The sequence below is a fragment of the Notamacropus eugenii genome, chromosome 1 (genome assembly GCF_028372415.1).
Source record: "Notamacropus eugenii isolate mMacEug1 chromosome 1, mMacEug1.pri_v2, whole genome shotgun sequence".
NCBI lineage: Eukaryota > Metazoa > Chordata > Mammalia > Diprotodontia > Macropodidae > Notamacropus > Notamacropus eugenii.
This window is the reverse complement of record NC_092872.1, coordinates 308,921,873-308,942,810: the sequence shown is the minus strand read 5'-3', so window position 1 is coordinate 308,942,810 and position 20,938 is coordinate 308,921,873. Positions and strand designations below refer to the sequence as shown.

General features: G+C 35.8%; 1 protein-coding gene across 5 annotated transcripts in view; it reads left to right on the top strand.

Annotated features, from left to right (window-relative positions):
* Window positions 1-20,938, top strand: part of NIN (ninein) — a 157,595-nt gene that overhangs the window by 20,844 nt on the left and 115,813 nt on the right. For all 5 annotated transcript variants that reach the window (XR_011971758.1, XM_072629443.1, XM_072629441.1 and 2 more), the window contains one exon: window positions 14,214-14,295. Coding sequence is in view for 4 of the 5 variants with exons in the window: in XM_072629443.1 (XP_072485544.1) it covers window positions 14,214-14,295 (82 nt within the window). In the remaining variant the exon portion in view is untranslated. The remainder of the gene's footprint in view (window positions 1-14,213; window positions 14,296-20,938) is intronic.

Here is a 20,938-nt window from a genome sequence, read left to right as displayed (position 1 = left end):
AATAACAGAAACTGTTTAGAAGGGAGAACCTAAAATACCTGTGAAAGTACCTGTAAAGTTTTAATCCCATGAGGATTACAAATAAGTATGACGACCATGAATCAAAGACTGAAAGCTTAAAATAGAAAGGAAGAAAAGATAAATAATGAAGAGAGTGAAGGAAAAAAATCCTTTCTAAAAAACAAAAATTTAAAAATGAACAAAACAAATTGAAGTGGCAGAGAGAGCAAGGGATTATACTTGATTAACTGAAAGGGGAAAAAGAAGGAAAGAATTGATTAACCAGATGAAAGTGAGCCAGAAGAAAAGAAACTAAGAAACAAAACTGCTAAACCAGGGGAAAGAGTATCAAATGCAATATGGGGCTTGAGGGTCAGGGTAAGAGCAATTGGGAACAGGGTAATCTTATAAAAGATTAGGCTAAAATATTGTGCTTCTTATGGAAGACAGAAAAAATAAGCTGAAAAAATTCTCAATATTAGAGACAAATGAAATGCAATATAAAACTAACTCGAAACAAAAAAGAATAACTGATACATAAGAAAAGGAACTCCCATAATCTATTGCTTTCAAGAAAGACATTTTAATTAAAAACAAAGTCATACGAAGAGTAAAAATGGGAGCCAGGAAAAAAAATGATTATACATCAAGTGAATCCAAAAATCAGGCACTGCAATCATGCTCGCAGAGAAAGCAAAAATGAACATTCAAAACATAAAAAGGGACAAACAAGGAAACTACATTATACTGGAAGGAACTATAGACAACAAACAAACATGAAACAAGCTTTTATGCTCTAAATGTCTTTACCTCCAAATCCATAAAGGAAATATTAATAGTAATACAATGGTGGCAGGGAATTTCAGTGTCACATGTTTTGGAGAAGTCTAACATTAAGATAAGCAAAAGGGAAAATATGGAACTGAAGAAATTGCTGAGGAAATTAGATATAAAAAAACTTATGGCATTTTCTAAAAGGGAGTGCAAAAGATATACATGTTTCTTCAAGCACCATATGGAACTTCTACAAAAAAGTGACCAGAGCTCTTGCAAACAAATATAAAACAGCAGAAATAGTAAGTATGTCCTTTACAGATGATTTTGTAATAAATGTAGTAATTGGTTCAGTGAATACAAAAGTCACAGACACAAATGGAGACAACAATAAAATCCTAAATGAGTAGGTTAAAGAATAAATCATAGAAACAATTATAATTATGTGAAAGAAAATGATGATAAAACAATACCAAAATTTCTTAGATGCAGCTAAAATAGTCCTTTAGGAAAAAATCATATCGCTACAAATGTATATTAATAAAATAGAAACAACTAATGAATTGAAAATGAATTTTTAAAGAAATAGTAAAGAAGCATACAAATATAAAATAAGCAAAAAGAGAGATATTAAACCTTAAATTAAGTGAACTGGGAAAAAAATTCCTATACAAATGATAAATAAGGCTAAAAGCCAGTTCTTTGAAAAAAATTAATAAGATTGACAAACCTTTGGTCAATCTGATTAAAAAAAGAGGGTAGAAAATCAGATCAACGAAATAACAAAGTGAAATCACAACAAAACAAGATGAAATAGTCAGAACCTTCTATGCACAGTTACTAATAAAAAGCTTTAGATCAATATAATTAATGAATATCTCTTAAAAATTAATGAATCAGGGGCAGAGCCAAGATGGCGGAGTAGAAAGACGCACATACACATAGCTCCGAACCCACAACCCATAGAACATCTGTATAAAGTAACTCACGGTGAATTCTGGAGCAGTGAGGCCACAGAACAGTGGAGCGAAGGAGATTTCTGTTCGAGGGACCTGCAAACCTCTCGCAAAAGGTCCGTCACGCTGTGGACGCGGAGCCCAGCCCAGCCCTGCCGTGGCCGCGGCGCCGAGAGGAACAGATCCGAGCAGGCTTCAGGGATGGGATCTCCAGCGGCCGCGCAGGTCCCTCTACCCACAGGTGACGGGGGTTGGTGAGAGGGTCTCTTTGGCGGGTCGAGAGGGGAGTGGGGTGCCCCCATAACTCAGGCCCCCCTCGGGAGGCAGAAGCTGAGGCAGCGGCAGACCAGGGCTCCCCAAGCAGGCAGGAGCCTGGATCCATTGTTGAAGGTCTGTGCATAAACCCCCTGAGGGAACTGAGCCTGAGAGGCAGCCCTGCCCCGACCTGAGCACCTGAACTTAATCTCACACTGAATAGCAGCCCTGTCCCTGCCGAAGCCCTGAGGCTGGGGAGCAGCATTTGAATCTCAGACCCCAAGCTCTGGCTGGGAGGATCAGGAGGCGAGGTGGGTGTGAGGAGAATATTCAGAGGTCAAGTCACTGGCTGGGAAAATGCCCAGAAAAGGGAAAAGAAATAAGACTATAGAAGGTTACTTTCTTGGTGAACAGGCATTTCCTCCCTTCCTTTCTGATGAGGAAGAACAATGTTTACCATCAGGCAAAGACACAGAAGTCAAGGCTTCTGTATCCCAGCCCACCCAATGGGCTCAGGCCATGAAGAGCTCAAAAAGAATTTTGAAAATCAAGTTAGAGAGGTGGAGGAAAAGCTGGGAAGAGAAATGAGAGACATGAAATCAAAGCATGAACAGCAGGCCAGCACCCTGCTAAAGGAGACCCAAAAAAATGCTGAAGAAAATAACACCTTGAAAAATAGGCTAACTCAATTGGCAGAAGAGGTTCAAAAAGCCAATGAGGAGAAGAATGCTTTCAAAAGCAGAATTAGCCAAATGGAAATGGAGATTCAAAAGCTCACTCAAGAAAATAGTTCTTTCAAAATTAGAATGGAACAGATGGAGGCTAATGACTTTATGAGAAATCAAGAAATCACAAAACAAAACCAAAAGAATGAAAAAATGGAAGATAATGTGACATATCTCATTGGAAAAACAACTGACCTGGAAAATAGATCCAGGAGAGACAATTTAAAAATTATGGGACTACCTGAAAGCCATGATCAAAAAAAGAGCCTAGACATCATCTTTCATGAAATTATCAAGGAAAACTGCCCTGAGATTCTAGAACCAGAGGGCAAAATAAATATTCAAGGAATCCACAGATCACCACCTGAAAGAGATCCAAAAAGAGAAACTCCTAGGAACATTGTGGCCAAATTCCAGAGTTCCCAGATCAAGGAGAAAATATTGCAAGCAGCTAGAAAGAAACAATTCAAGTATTGTGGAAATACAATCAGGATAACACAAGATCTAGCAGCTTCTACATTAAGGGATCGAAGGGCATGGAATAGGATATTCCAGAAGTCAAAGGAACTAGGACTAAAACCAAGAATCACCTACCCATCAAAACTGAGTATAATACTTCAGGGGAAAAATTGGTCTTTCAATGAAATAGAGGATTTTCAAGCATTCTTGATGAAAAGACCAGAGCTGAAAAGAAAATTTGACCTTCAAACACAAGAATGAAGAGAACCATGAAAAGGTGAACAGCAAAGAGAAGTCATAAGGGACTTACTAAAGTTGAACTGTTTACATTCCTACATGGAAAGACAATATTTGTAACTCTTGAAACTTTTCAGTATCTGGGTACTGGGTGGGATTACACACACACACATGCACACACGCACACACACATAGAGACAGAGTGCACAGAGTGAATTGAAGAGGATAGGATCATATCTTAAAAAAATGAAATCAAGCAGTGAGAGAGAAATATATCGGGAGGAGAAAGAGAAATGGAATGGGGCAAATTATCTCTCATAAAAGAGGCAAGCAAAAGACTTATTAGTGGAGGGATAAAGAGGGGAGGTGAGAGAAAAACAAGAAGTTTACTCTCATCATATTCCACTAAAGGAAAGAATAAAATGCACACTCATTTTGGTATGAAAACCTATCTTACAATACAGGAAAGTGGGGGATAAGGGGATAAGCAGGGTGGGGGGAATGATAGAAGGGAGGGCATGGGGAGGAGGGAGCAATTTGAGGTCGACACTCATGGGGAGGGATAGGATCAAAAGAGAATAGAAGTAATGGGGGACAGGATAGGATGAAGGGAAATATAGTTAGTCTTATACAACACAACTATTATGGAAGTCATTTGCAAAACTACACAGATTTGGCCTATATTGAATTGCTTGCCTTCCAAAGGGAAAGGGGTGGGGAGGGAGGGAGGTAAAGAAGTTGGAACTCAAAGTGTTAGGATCAGCTGTCGAGTAATGTTCTTGCCACTAAGAAATAAGAAATACAGGTAAAGGGGCATAGAAAGTTATCTGGCCCTACAGGACAAAAGAGAAGACGGAGACAAGGGCAGAGAGGGATGTTAGAAGAGAGAGCAGATTGGTCATAGGGGCAATTAGAATGCTTGGTGTTTGGGGGGGGATGGGATAAAAGGGGAGAAAATTTGTAACCCAAAATTTTGTGAAAATGAATGTTAAAAGTTAAATAAATAAATTAAATAAAAAAAAATTAATGAATCATTTATGATAGCCAAGTTAGATTTTTGCAGGGATGTAAGGATAGTTCAGCATTAAGGAAACAATAGAACTACACTATAAAACAAAATACCCAAAACCACATGATAATTTCAGTTGATTCAGTGTAGTCTTTGACAATGCACAACATTCATTTATGCTAAAAAACTACACAAACTATTGGCCTAAAGGGACCTTTTAACTCATCTGAAAGTCTGTTAGTGTTCCTCTCTTTCCATAATCTTTCCAAATCGACTATTCCCAGCTTTTATCATCTGCCAGTTTGCAAGGTGTCAGGTATTTTGATTTCCATTTCTTTTGTGATGAGTGATGTGAAGCATTTTTCATGCAATTAATAATTATTTTCTCTTTTACCTACTTCCTTCCTCCTCTATTGAAAAAAGGAAGAAAGAAAAAAAATCATTGTAACAAATATGCATAGTTAGGCTAAATAAATTCCCACATTAGTCATGTCCAGAAAAAAATGTTTCAACATACATCCCGAGAGATTATGATCTTTCTGTCAGGAAGTAGGTAAGATATTTCATTATCTATTTTTCGCAATGAATGTTGGTCATTGTGTTGATCTTAAATCTTCTAAATTTGCTTCTTTTTATTGTATTGCTATTATTTTTATGTTTTTAGTGGTTATGCTGTAATGTTAATGAGATTTATGTTAATGAAAGACCTTCCCTGCCCATTAATGGGCCTCAGATTAGGGGAAACTTGTTTTGCAGGAAGGTTCTTACCTTTTGGTAATTGCTAATGAGGCACTGGGTCTGGAGGGTTGTCCCCTCTGGTTCTGAAAAGTTTATCTATCTGTCTGTCTATCTATCTGTCTATCTATCTATCTATCTATCTATCTATCTATCTATCTATCTATCTATCTATCTATCTATCTATCTATCTGTCATCTATCTATCCAGGTACTCTGAGACTCCGGATAGCTATCCTCCCCCAGCCCCCTCCACTTTGAAACCCAGATGTTGGTGCTTCCCTCTCTGGTAACTATGTAATGGTCAGACAGTTGAATCTGTCTATTGATTTGCCAGGGTACTTGCTGCTTCATCTGCTCACATTGTTTTGCATTAGTTCATACAATTCTTTCAAGTTTTCTCTCAAGCCATTCCCTTAATCATTTCTTTTTATGTTTCTCTTGACTCATGCTTGTATTTCAAGTTTCTCATGAGCTCTGATCTTTCCATCAAGAACGCTTGGAAGTTCTCTGTTTCATTAAAATTTCATCTCCTCTCCCCTCCCATAGGATTATGCTTAATTTTGCTGTATAAGTTATATTTGGTTGTAAAACCTGTTATCTTTTGCTCTCCATTCTATAATGGTGAACGTTAACTCTTGAATGATCCTGACTGTGTCTCCTTGGTACCTGAGTTCTTTCTTTTTGAATTCAGTATTTTTCTTTGACAGTGGGAGTTCTGGATTTCTTTTTGATTCATTCTAATTTTCAAAGAGTCTTTTGCTTAGATAAGTTTTTGTACTTCTTGTGCTAAGCTCTTAATTCTTCTTTCAAATCTTCTTGCTGTATCTCTCATTTCTTTTCCAGTCATTTCCTCTAGTATTTAATTTTATTTGTAAAATAATTTTAACTCTTAAAAAAATCTTACTTTATTTCTTTTAGGAATTCCAGTTCAGCTTGTGTCCAAGCTGTGGTTTTGCCTCCAGGTGTTTTTGAGTCATTCTCTCTCTTTTCTGGTTTTTTATCTTGAGTTTTACTGTCACCATAATAGCTCTTTCTAGTGGTATTTTAAAAAACTTTTGTTTATTAATTCTTCCATTCTTACTTACAGAATACAACTTTATCTTAGGATCAGGCTTCTGGTTGGAATGTCTGGTTTTGGATTTGTTTTTATATTCTCTTTGGGTCCTGCTGCTTATTTCTTATAGTGTTGAATGTTCTTCAAGGATCTCAGGGGCATTTCAGGCTAGAGACCTTCAAGCTTTCACTTGTCCCAAAGCTATCTGATCTGGGATGAATCATTGCCTTCCAGATCTGAGCTGTCAGTCATTCATTCAATAAACATTAAGTAATTACTGTGTGCCTGGCACTTTGCTGAGTGCTAAGGATACAAAAGAAAGCAGAAGGCAGTTCCTGACCTCAAGAAGCTTACAATCTAATAGGTGAGTCAGCAAATAAACATATATTTACAAGCAGACTATCTACAAGAAATGATTAAGAGAGGGAAGGAAATAGAATTAAGAGGGGTAGGGAAAGATTCCTATAGAAGAAGGGATTTTATTTGGGACTTAAAGGAACCCAGGAAGCCAGTAGGTAGATATGAGGAGGGAGAGCATACCAGGCATGGAGAACAGCCAGGGAAAATTCATGGAAATGAGAAATGGATTGTTATGTTTGTGGAATAGCAAGGAGGCCATTGCAAGGAGGCATGGTTCAAAGAGTATGTGGTGGGAAATAAGGTATGAAAAGACTGGAAAGTTTAGATCGGGGACTAGGTTATAAAGGACTTTGAATGCCAAATAGCAAATTTTGTATTTGATATTGTAAGTGATAGGAAGCCATGGGCATGTAGGTGGTGACGTGGTTGGACATGCAGTTTAGGAAAATCACTTTGATAGCTGAATGAAGGATGGATTGGAGTGGCCAGAGGCTTGAGGCTATTGCAGTAGTCCAAACATGAGGCAATGAGGGATTACATCTTTTGAGATAGTCACATGATTTTTGTTATTGGTATGATCAATTATCTTTATAGTTTTCCTGTTGTTGAATTTATCCTGCATTTCTGGTATAAATAGTGTATGATCTTTGTGATACAATAATATAAACAACTAACATTTATATAGTGCTTAATATGTGCCAAGCACTATTTTAAATGCTTTATAATTATCTCATTTGATCCTCACAACAACCTTAAGAAGTAGGTACTGGTATTTATCCCTGTCTTATAGATGATGAAACTGAGTACTCTCTGTATTAAATTCCTCTGGTATTTCTGTAGAGTACTTACTCTACATCTAGCACATAATTTCTTAAGGTTGGGGAGTTGAAGGATTGAAATTTTTGGAGAAAGTGACTTCATTCATCTTGCTTTGATCCATGATTCCGTGTTTTATACTTATGTATTCTCCACTGTGACTAGCTCAAGATAAATATGTATTACTACTAATATTAATAGCAGTAGGTAGAAAGTGAGTGATCACTCTATCTAGTCTACATGTGATGCTAGTTTCAGCCATAAATCTTATTACTAATGAAATGAACTCTGTTTGAAGTCTGAGGGAGCCAAGCAATTTATTTATCCAGGGAAGCATGGACAGGAATATGGATAAAGGTCCAAAATATTCATTTTTCCTGTCAGAGTCATAAACAATAAACTTCTTTGGCTTTCCCTCCTGTCCTTTTAATATACTGTGGTTCCCCTCTCCACTGGCATGCAGGTCAGGAAATTCAGGGCATGGCAAGGCACCTGACCTCTCATGAGGGTATATCTGAGATAATACGGCTACATTCCTGTGAGGAAACGAAGGGAGAGGAGTCCACACCATTTTGTCTGTTGATTTTTTTTCCTGGAAAATGTTTGAAAGATTAACAGACTACTGATACAAACTGATAAACGAATCAATGTGAAATTTTGATAATTCACTTAATTCTTTAATCTTGTAGCCTACCTTGTAAACCTCATCTTATAAAGAATTGTGAAGAGAATCATTAAGAAGAGACTCCAGGTGATGTCCTGAAAGAACTGAATGTCTGTATTTCTAGAATTAAGAAGTAATTAATGGGAATGATGGCTCAGAGATAACTGATAAAAGTGATTTTGAATTTTAGTAATTAATGTGGATCAATTATTAATTATAATTATTAATATATTAATTAATTTTAATTATATTAATAATTAATCAGAACATACCCCTTAATAACCATGGAACCCACAAAGAGGATGACTAGGGGAAGTAGAACAGTAGTGGGTAGAGAGGGAGTGATCACTCTCCCAACTGTAATCCCCTGCTACTTAAATATCCATCTCTAATCTCTCTGATTTTGGCTGCAATGGTTTTGCTTGACCAAAAATTTTTAATTTTATGTAATGAAAATTATTCATTTTAACTCCTGTGAACCTCTCTATCTTCTGACTGGCCATGAACTCTTTCCATATCCATAGATCTGATAGGTAATTTTTTCCCATGCTCTTTTAATTTACTTATGATAAAACCAGGAGAATATTGTACACAGTAAAAGCAATGTTGTAAGGTTGATCAACTGTGAAAGACTTAGCTATTCTGATCAATATAATGATCCAAGACAATTCCAAAGAACTTGTGATGAAAAATGTCATCCATGTACACAGATGAATTCTAAGTGCAGATTAAAGTATAACTTTTTCCCCTTATTTTTCTTGTTTTTTTTTTTTTTTTGCAACAGGGCTAATATAATTGATATATTGCTAGTTTTCTCCAAGGAGAGAGAGAATTTGGAACTCAAATCTTTAATTAATGTAGAAGTGACAAGACTCAGTAACTAAGTAGATATGCAGAGGGAAGAAGAATGAGGAAACAAAGGTGATATCAAAATTTTGAACCTGGATGACCGAATGATAATGGTGTTACCGAGAGAAACAGGGAAGTTCAGAAGAGAGAAAGGTTTTGGGAAAAGATAAGCTCATTTTTTAACATGTTGAATGTGAGATGTCTATAGGACACCTAGTTGGTGATTACAGGATTATAGATTTAGAGTTTGCAGGGACTTGGAAACCATCTAGTTAAACCCCATTGTTTTATACATGATGATAATGAGGCCCAAAGAGTCTTTGTTGAAGGAATTGAGGAAACATGGGCATATTAATGCATTATTGACTGAGCAATGAAATGATTTAACCATTATGGAAAGCAATTTGGAATTCTGATAAAGTGACAAAAATGTTCTTACCCTTTGACTCATAGATCCCACTGCTAGCCATATATCCCAAGAAAGTCAGTATCTTTTTTCTAATGGCTAAGATATGGAAACAGAGTAGATGCCCATCCAACGTGGAATGTCTAAACAAATTAAAGTACACATGAATGTGACAGAATTTTACTATTTTAAGAAGTGATGAATATGATAAATTCAGAGAAGAATGGGATGGCTTATATGAATTAATACACAGTGAAGCAGTCAGAATAAGGAAAGCAGTATACCTGTAACAACAATAACTTATATGGAATGAACATTAAAAACAGATGAAATTGAATGCTGTGAAATTATGATCACAAATTTTGACTATAAAGTAAGATATGAAAACCAATCCAATCACAGACATTTATTATCAAGTACTGGGGATACTGAGAAGCAAAGAACAGTCCATGCTCTCAAGGTGCTTTCAATCTGATGGAGGAGACAACATACAAACAAATACATACAAAGCAAGCTATATACAGGATAAATAGGAAATAACAGATGGAAGGCACTAGAATTGAGAGGACTTAGGAAAGGCTTCTTGTAATAGTTGGGGTTTTAGTTGGTACATAGACAAAGCCAGGAAAGTCAGTAGGTGAGGTCAATTCCATTCCAGGGCATGGGGCACAGCCAGAAAAAGTGCCATGAGCAAGGAGACCAGTGTCAATGGATAGAAGAGTATGTAGTAGAGAGTAAGGGGTAAGAAGACTGGAAAGGTGAAGGGGGCTAAGTTATGAAAGATATTGAATGCCAAACAGTATTTTGCATTTGATTCTGTATTCAATAGGGAGAGTGAGAGGGCATGGGATGGTTGGACCTGTGCTTTAGTAAAATTACTTTGGTGGTAGAATGGAGAATGGACTGGAGTGGGGAGAGACTTGAGGCAGGCAGACCAACCAGCAGGCTTTTGCAGTAGACCAGGCATGAGGTAATGAGGCCTATATACTAGAGAGGTAGCAGTGTACTTTGGTATTTTCTCCTCTTTTTTTCCAGTCTTTTGATTTTTTTCTTATAATTCTTCATTATCTTATGAGATCATTAACTTGTGCTTGGTCCATTCTAATTTTCAAGGAGTCAGTTACTTGAGTTAGACTGATTCTCTGACTCCTCTACTAGTCATAAACCTCAAGATAGAAAAATCCTAAATATACCAAAATAGTAAATTCAGCATTTTTTGTGGTAGTAAAGAATTGGTAACAACATGGATGCCAGTATATTGGATAATGGCTCAACAAACTGTGGTAGGCAGATGTAAGGGAATTGCTGCACCATAAGAAATAACGAATGTGACAAACTCATAGAATTATGGGAAGAGTTATATGAATTTAAGCAGATTCAAGTAAGAGAATGAGGAAGACAGTATATTGAAAGAATAGAAAGTATGTAAAGATACCGAATATAATTTTAATGACTGCCTTTGGTCCTGGAAAAGAATAAAGAAAATCTATCTTACTCTCTTTTTTGTAGAGGTAGAACTTATGGGTATAGGATAATCTATATGCTTTCAGATTTGTTTGGATAGTTTCTGCAACTTCTTCTTTTTAGTCCTTTAAAAAGATTCTTTATTTTAAGGGTTTTCTTGCTGCATAAGGGGTGCAGTATCAGTGTATTTGGGGTATGTCAGATATCCAAAAATTTTTATAAATGAAACCAGAGACATAAAACAATTTGCTCCACAACTTGCAAATTCAATGTGAAGAGACTTGGGTTGACTGTTCTCTGCCCCCGATTTTTTTTTAAGAAATAAAGTAGTCAAAACTTGTATTTGCTCTTATAAAATAAACTGGATTAATTGATGCCAAGCAGCTAGCTGTGCAGAGATTTCAGGTATTCTTGCTCATTGTTATTCTTTCTTGCTCTTAAAAAGTGGAGTCTAACACAAATCAGTTCTTGTCTTCGGCTACTTGACCCTGTGTAGGGTCTTTTTATTTCATTAGGTCCACAGTTCCCAACTGGACAAAAAATGATCCCTAATTTTAAGGATTAAAAAAAAAATTAATCCGTTGATGCCTTTAAAATGCATTGTTTTGAGGATTTTAAAAGGCCCATAAGTACAAAGATAGTATCATTTTTTACAAGCACATACCTGCTTGTAAAGATGACTGAGCAAGTAAAATCTGGCATTATGAAGGTATTGGTTTTAGACAGATATGAACAAGAGTTTAAAAGAGCATGATTTCCCCCTTTCATTTCAGTAGTTAGCTGTGCAACCTTGATTTACACCTGATTAAATTTCAGTATCCTCAACCCTTTAAATATATATTGTTAAAGTGCTAAACTCCTTGAGTAAATTTCTTGTCTTTTTAAATGGGCAAATATTTTTGGTCACATAGCTCAAATTGATATTTAAAGGATACTCTAAAAACAATAGTCAGGGAAAATATATTGTATTCTGGGAAAGTGTTTTTCGACTTCTTGCTTGCTTCCTCCTTCCCCTGAGAGATGGACAGCTCCTTGGTTAGGAAAATGAAGTCATCTGGGACTCTCAGAATTTAATTGACTTATCTGGGGTCAAACAATTAGTGTATGTCAGAGGTAGGACTTGCATTCAGGTTTTCCTTAATCCAAGACCATTCCACTGTCCACTTATCCAAACTAGAGTTTAAAGAAATGTTACAAATGTAAAATAGCTAGTTTTATGATCAGTATATCTTACTGTTTTTGACTCCTTTTCTTTGTCCTATAAAACACTGTGTATACACACATAGAGGATATAGTATATACAGTCAATTATCAGTATTTGAATGTTTAACTTTTGTTAATTCAAGCATTTGTGTGACTTTATTAAAAACCTCATTTGCACTTTCACATTCTCAACATACATGTTTGGGGCTATGTACAGCAGAGAATAAAACAAGAGGTAAAGTTTGTGGGGCAGCTGGTATCCTACTAGGTACTTCACTGGTCTTGTTCATTGTAAAGAGCTCCTTCTACATTTGTTACATATTTTGATTGTTTGCCTTTAAAACTCAAATTTTGTGGGCAATTATTTCCCAAAGTGTAGTTCAAGTCCTTTGGACTTGAAGCCCAAGTATGTAAAGTCAGTGATGTGACTTAGTAAGAAAATAAACGTTTTAAATAAACTTCATAGAATTTCTGCAGCTGCTGTTAGCTGCAAGTTTGGTGTTAATGAATAAATGATTCATTATGTCCACAAAAAAGAGGAAAGTATTTATGGTACTGTAGATTTCATATGTTATAAAAAATGAGTATTGTCTGGAATATTTTTTAATTGAAATATTAGCACAAAAGACCATAGAATTCTAGGAAATTACTAGTGAAAAAAAATATTTTTCATGTTACCAGTTTTGTTTTGTATATTGCATTTTATGGATTATTCCATAGTTACTACATTGAGGAAAGTGCATATTATCAAAATTAATGTTTCATTATGAAGAATTATATGTATAAAAGTGTGTTTTCACAGCTATCTCTAGAGACATTACAATTTTTGGTGGTCATGTGAGCCTAATCCCCTGTTCCCCATAGGTTCAGTATCCCAGCATACACATTTTTTGACATTCACACCATTTTCTAGGAACGTTATCCCGCCAAAGTTGAAGATGGATTGTGTTGTAGTATAAAATAGTAGACAGGAAACTGTGGCTCAGAAACGTGAAATGGTTTTCTTCAGAACACACAACTGGCAGGGACAGAACGAACTGTGATGTGGATTCAGGTCTCTGGACTCCTGTGTCCTTATCACTATATCTCCTTTAAAATACATAAACAAGCGAATTGTTATTCAAGATGTTCTCATCATTTCATTATCTAACACTTCTAAACAGAGTGCTTTGAACATGGTGTGTACTTAATACATGTTGAAATGAAGTCTCCCAGATTAAGGTAGAAAGGATGTATTTACCTGACACCTTCTTAGAACACTGGTCTTCCTCAGACTAAATGGCAAAATTATCTGGGTTTTCCCTACGGACAAATTAATTGTAAAGCAAATGATAGCACTTTCAAAGCTCTGGATGCTTAATTACCTTAGTTATGTACTTAGTGATGGAAATAAAAACAAGTACAGGAGAGTAAAACTTGATTTTTTAGTAATTGATAATTATCTTAGAATTAAAGTGAATTTTAGCCTAGATAATTGTGTCCTATAATTAAAGAGAATGTCATGTCTCCCTCTTTTTCAGTTATGAGGTGACATTTTAGCTTATCTACACTAAGAATAAATTTGATAATGGTAAAGAAGACTTTTATCCCATAAAACTTTTTAGTACTGCATGTAATATTAGCTCTGACTAATTGCTTGGTGAGCTCTCTTTTCAGTCAGACAAAATCTTATTTAGTGAACCTGAAGAAATAGTTCTTGAAGGATTTCTCTTGTTAATCTTTGTTTACAAAATCCTCAGGCTGAGAGAGACCAAGAAAGAGAAAGTCTGTTCTCTGCCTCTAGGCAGGACCAAATTATTTGGGAAAGATAATTGCCTTTTTTCTCAACAGTCTCCTGAAAAGTAGGCTCAAATGATAGTAAATTCAAGTGACAACCTATCCTAGTATCTCATAATCCTTAGGGAATTTCCCCTCATTTTTTCTGCTATATTTGTGCCTCCTTGCCTGGGACACAAAGATGACTGGAAAAATATCAAGTTTTTTTCTAATATTGCAAAAGCCTTTTTTTCTTTTGTAAATGACTTTCTTTTCAGTGAATGAGAGAATATTTATCTTGAAAGTTATGGTGGGAAGGTGAAAAAAGTTATCCTTTTCCCCCCTCCTCTATTTTAGAAAAAAATCAAGGAGAAAAAACAAAAACAAACCAAGAGTAAAAGGAAATTATGACTTTCCACAAATCTGTTATTTATGTGAGTGATCAATGTTAATTCTTTGGATGACAACTTAATTCACTTTTTTTCCTTAGGTGTACTTTGACCAGTTTAAAGAAGCATTAATACTTGTTTTATCCAGAACTCTCTCCTTTGAAGAGCACTTGAAACAACCAGGTAGGATTTTTTTTTCCTTTTTTAATTCCACATTTCCTTTACAATGTTTAACAAAGGGATAATTTTTGGAAGTTCAAGCATATCAGTAAAGGATTTTGTTTGAAAGATATCTGCCTTTCAAAGACTGTGGGGTTATTTTTAATATCACAGTCTTGTAGCTATTGAACACTAACAGAACACTTCTAATATATCACTTTATGAGGGAAATAATTAATTTTTTTCCCTAAGTAACAAGATCAGATGGTATGGCAATAACTCATTCTTGGAGCAGAGTTGAAGGGGCTGGAAGAGTGCTCCATTTCCTATTGTCAAAAGCCAGGCACTCAATACAGTTATCAGTTCCACATTAAGATTTTCCCCATCATAGTTTCAATATACTGTGGATTGGCACAAGAAATGGGAAATTTTGGGGAGTTTTGTGTAAGTCATAGATGACATACTAAGACTAGAAGACAACACAGAGCCTATGACCAAATAATTAACCCAAATTTACAATAAGATACTGTAAACACCCATAAAAGAAAAAAGAAAAAAATTCAGACTCTTCTGGTACAAAGGGAGGGCCAAAAAATTTTACATGGGTGCTGGGCCCTTTACTCCTGCAATGTGGAAGGGATAACTATACTGTCACATAATACAAAAGAGACTTTATTTATTGAAACAAGGAGAAATAGAATCGGAATGTACTCAGCACTATTCTAATTTTACATGACACGGCTTTACATTTGGTAGATTTAAAGAGAGGAGTGGATTAAGTAATAGTGGGAAAATGTCAAGAATGTTGAGGTTCCTACATGTATATTCTTAAATTTTGATATCTCTTTTGTATTCTAACACATTTCTCCCCATAAGTGTCCTTGTAATTTCATTAAAATGTCTTTGACATATAGATTCTGTCAAGATTGAGTTGATCTTCAGCATACACTGGGCAAATTATATTTCAGAACATCATATGAGGATGAACTATTGTAGAAATGCTTCTAAAGAGAAACTAACCTACCTTGAGATGATTTTATTTATCTAAGATTTATATTCTGAGGAACAGATAAACCTTAAATAATACTCAGAGGAATATTTGGAGAGTGGACTTTTTGTATTAAAATTTTTTTTCCTGAGTAGTTTTTCAATTGCAAGTAATTACTTACTAATAGAAAACAAAGGTTATACTTTTTTCTCACATGTTCCTGATACTTGTTACAATTGATTGTACCTTATAAATCCCCCTGAGGTTAAAGTAAATAGAAATATTTTGTTGTTTTCATTTTAGAAGTACATTAAAAAATATAGAATAGCTATATCACTCCCTTTTTCTTGCTACTATTTTATAGTATTCAGATGTGAGGGAGGACCTTCATTAGAAATTCTGAAGGTGGTAATCTATAGAAGGTTATTACTGTCTGTTTGGGACAGCTAGGTGGTGCAATGGATAGAGCAGGAGTCAGGAGGACCTGAGTTCAAATCTCACCTCAGACATTTGACACTCACTAGCTGTGTGACCTTGGGCAAGTCACTTAACCTTGTTTGCCTTAGTTTCCTCATGTGCAGAATAAGCTGGAGAAGGAAATTGTAAACCACTCCAATACTTTGCCAAGAAAACTCCAAATGGGGTTGTGAAGAGTTGGCCATAACTGAAACGACTGAATGACAACAAGAACAACAAAGAGAACTGAGGGGGAGGCTTAAATTAAGTGACCTCTAAAGCCTTTTGCAATTCTAGTATGTTCTGATTCCAATTATTCTAAATTTCCTAAATTTTTCTACCTGTAAAATGAGAATGGTTATATCTATCACACGTGTTGCTGTGAGGCTTTGGTTTATAGTAGAATACTCTTTTGGACTTAACAAAAAATCTAATGGCACTCATTAGCTGTGTAACCATGGATATGTCACTAAACTTCTCTGAGTCTCAGTTTCATTTTTAGTGAGAGAGAAATAATAGAAAATATAGTTCCTGTCTGTTTGCTGTGAAAATTATGTGCTTACTATCTGCTGTACTAAGCATTGAGAATGCAAAAAGAGGTAAAAAACAGTCTCAGCCCTCAAGGAGCTTACAATTTAACAGGAAAGATAACATGAAAGTAACATATACAAAGCAAGATATATACAGAATAACTAGGAAATAATTAACAGAAGGAAGGCACTAGAATGAAGAGGAGTCTGGGACAGCTTCTTGTAAGAAAGTGGAATTTTAGTTGGAAGGAACTAGTTTAGTTAAAAGAAGCCAAGGAGATCAGTAGTCAAAACTGAGAAGGGATGGAGGACAGCCAGAGAAAATGCCCAGAACCAAGGGTTGTAATGTGTTATTCATGGAACAGCTAGGAGACCAGTGTCCCTGAATCAAAGAATACATGTCGGGGAGTAAGGTGTAAGAAGACTGGAAAAGTAGGAGGGGACTAGTTTATGAAGGGCTTTAAGTGCCAAACAAAGCATTTTGTATTTGCTTCTGGAGGCAATAGAAAGCCACTGGAATTTATTGGTTAGGCCAGGTGACATGATCAGATCTGAGTTTTAGAAAAATCACTTCAGTGGTTGAATGGAGGATGTACTGGAGGGAGGAGAGACTTGAGGCAAGCAGATCCATCAGCCTACTATTGCCGTAATCAAGGGGTGAGGTGATGAGGGCCTTCACTTGAGTGGTGACAGTGTTGGAGGAGAGAAAGGAGCATATTCAAGGGTGTTGCAAAGGTGAAATCGATAGATGTTGCCAACAACCTGCATTTAGGGAGGTGAGAGAGTGAGGAATGTAGAATGACTCCTGAGATACTGGAAGGATGATGTTGCCCAAACAGTAAATGAATAATGTAAGTAAAATACTTACTGTATTAGTAGAGTATAATATTAGTTTAGTATAGTATCATATAAAATACTTATAAGTAAAAAACCTTAAAGAATCAGTTATTACTGCTATGAGATCACTAAGTTCGTTTCATGTCATTCCTCTGGTCCAAAACTTTTGGTTTCAAGAAATTTATCCCTTTTTCCTCTAGGATGAAATTCAGACTCTTCTGTCTGATACTTAATGTCCTTCATAGTCTGTCTCCAACCTGTCTTTCCAGCCTAATCTCACATTATTCCCCTCATGTACTACGTTTCAGACAAACTGGCCTGCTTGCTCTTCCTTGTTTGTTGTATATTCCACTTTCCACCTTTATGCCTTTACACAGGCTGTCCCCATGCTTAGAATGCTTTACCTTTTTACTTTTGCTTCTTGGAACCCTTATCTCCTTTTAAGACTCAATGCAAATACAGCTTCCATTAAGAGACATCCCGATTGCCCATGATTATATTTATTTTATATAAATCCTGTGTTTATTCCTCTGGAACCAAACAACAGGGCTATTCTGTCCAAACAATAATCTTTTTGATACTTGAAGATAGCTTTCCTGTCCTTCTAGTATTTTTTTTTCTCCGATTATGAAGAAAAAATTTCTTCAACAAATCTTTGTACATGAACTCAAGGTCCTTCCCCATTCTGGTTGTCATACTTTGGACATTTTTCATTTTATCCATATCCTTCGTAATGTGGTACCCAGTAGTAAGCACAGTACTCCAGATGAGATCTGATAAAGGCAGAATATTGTGGAATTATCACTTCCCTATTCCTGGATAGGCCATTTCTTCTAATAAGATCATATCCTCCCAGAACGTCCATTTTAAGGAACGTTCTTGGGTCAGTCATGTTTTCACTCCTCTCTGGGCTCTGCTCTTGACTCTTTGGGCTTTCTCTACTATGCCCCTGTCAGGGTACCTTATTCTTCTCCTCCAGTCCCGTTAAAAGAAATCAGAAAGACCTGAGTTCACATCCAGTCCTAAACACTGTGTGATTCTGGGCAAGTTACTGAACCTTGTCAGCTTCAGTCTCCTCATCTGTCAAATGTGGATAATTATAGCACCTATCTTCCAGGGTTGTTATAAGAAAAAAATGAGATGTTATTTATAAAGCACTTAGCACAACGCCTGGCACAAAGTAGATGCTTAGTAAATTTCTTTCCTACTGTTATTAAAAAATATCTGTTCTGTGTAGGAAACAATTGGATGGTGGTAAGAGAAAATATCAGTAAATGAAAAAAAATTTAAGTACACATGCATTTCGAACTCTCATCCTTTTCTTTTTCTCTTATGCTGATATTTTGGAATTATTGATTTTATATCATTTATATCAGAATTACTGAATGGTAAAACTGGAAGGAGTATTTATATATCATCTAATCCAGTCCTTTTATTTTATAGCTGAGGAAAATGAAGCACTTTAACTTAAAGTTACATAGCTAATTAGTGCCACAACCAGGTTCCCTCTCATACTCCATTCATTTGGTTCAGTATAACTTTAGAGATTTCTCCTTTTCTTTTTCAAAAAAGAAATTTTACTTTGCTGCATTAATACTAAATTTGAAGTTGATGGAGCCTAGTAGTAAAATTCTGAAAAGCAGGAATTTGAATGTAGCCATTGCCGGATTGTAGTAAATGTTGGGATTTATTTCACTTCAAGCAAGGTTGGCCTTTGGCTTTTAAGTACCGCTTTATTTATTTTTGTTTTGCTTTATTTTTTGAGACTGGGTCTCCCTGTGTTGTCTAGGTTGGAAATGCAGTGGTCATTCATGGGCTGGATTTAGCAGCTGATCAGCACATGAGCCAAATTTGACCTGCTTTATTTCCAACCTGGGCTAGTTTTTCCCTTCTTAAGCAGTTGTCAATCCATTCTTGAGGGATACTCGTATTGGTGCCAGACTTAGTGCAGACACTAGATCTGCTTACCACACTGGATATCAAAATTCTCAAGTTGAAGAGATCTACCAGCAACCTTCCTGCTAATAGGAATTACAGCATGTATGCCACTACTATACCCAACTTTTACAACTGCTTTATCCTAATATATCTTTAATTTGTTCCTTTTCTGGAGGACTTAGATTTTTTTTCATCTAAGCTGTATTACTGGTTTCTTTAAGCAAAATGGTAGCATTTGGTGAGGAAAAAGCAGTTTTCTAACTAGGAGAGGAAACAGCTAATATAGTGTTTGTATAGTTTGCATGTTCTTTTGAGCACTAGCAGGATGACTTTATACTTCCTAAAATAAGAATTTTGAAGGTCCTTTACTTAAAAAGAGGTTGAAAATTAAAATGTTCTAATATGGAGAGTCAACATGGTATTGTGAAAAGTGTCAAGAAACCTATGTTGTAGCTAGCTAAATGACCTTGAGTCAGATTTGATTCTCAACATCTCAGCTAGGCAGGACTTCAGAAGCCATCACAACTGAATAATATCATCATCTTGACATCGTATCTGCCTTTGCTTGAAGACCTCTCCAGTTAACAATCATCATTGAATAGGAGAGTTTTATAGGCCTCATTTACAAAATGAGACAGTTGGAGGTCTCTCTGGTGTTTCAATTTCTAATATTTACGAACCTAATCTAAATTAAATTAAATTAAAAACACTGAATTAGGAGTAAGGGGATTGGCTATACCAATGTGAATGAGTCAAGAAAGGCTACTGTGGTCCCTTAAATGTTGTCAAAGATCAGTGCAGGGGAAGGGAGCAACTATTATGCAACCTTGCCATAAAGAGTTAAAGTTTTTACAAGGTAACTTCCACACTCCTTGTATAATAGGAAAGATTTGATAGCCTCTCATACCTTTCCTTTTCCCTTCCACATACATAAACACATACATACAGATCCACTTTTGTTGATGAGTCTGGGGATATAATCATGGGCAACTAGGTGTTATGACAATAGGGTGTTAATGCCTAATCTCTTTAAGAATTGTGAACAGTTTTCTCTGAGACAACCTCCACCGTCTGATAAAAGATGGTCTTTACCTCAACTTCTATCTCCTCCCCACCTCCCCATTAAGAATTTGTTTAGTTGAGTGCTGAGTAGCAGGCCATCTGTGGAGGAGAACCCTGGACAGAGGAGGAAGAGATTTCTCTTTTCTCCGTCTCCATTGGCCATAGCATCTAGTAGTAGAGTAGGAGTGGTACTTTCACTATCCAGTGGTTGGAAAGCCAGTTTAAGAGGCAGAGATGAAAGGGTATATATGCATATTCCAGACAGAAACACAAAGAAGGTAGCACTCCGTTAGAATCATTGTATGAGATACAGTCTTAATACCTAAAGTAGGGAAAGGTAAAGCACAGAAAGAAGGATAGGACAATATCATTAATGAACATTGACTGAAAAATTTTAAACAAAATCCTATCAAACACACTACAGTGAGGCATTAAAAAATCATTCATTATGGTTCAACATTAGGAAAACAATCAATATAATTAATTATTTGAAAAACCAAAACATCCAAAATCATATTATCTTTCCAGTAGATACAGAAAAAGCCTTTGACAAAGTACTTTTATGCCAAAAATACCACAAAGTATAGACATAGAAAATTTTAATATCATAAAAAGCATTTATCTAAAATAAAGGAATTGGTCAAATGCAATGGAGATATACTAAAACTTTTTGAATGACTATGAGAGTAAAGCAGGATACTCATTCTCCCCACTATTATTTGATATAGTTCTAGAAATACTAACAACAACAATAAAACAAAAGAAAGAAATTAAAAGCATAAAGATAAAGAGAAGATAAAATTTTCCCTATTTTGCTAATGATATGATGTTTTACTTGGAAAATCTTGGGAATCAG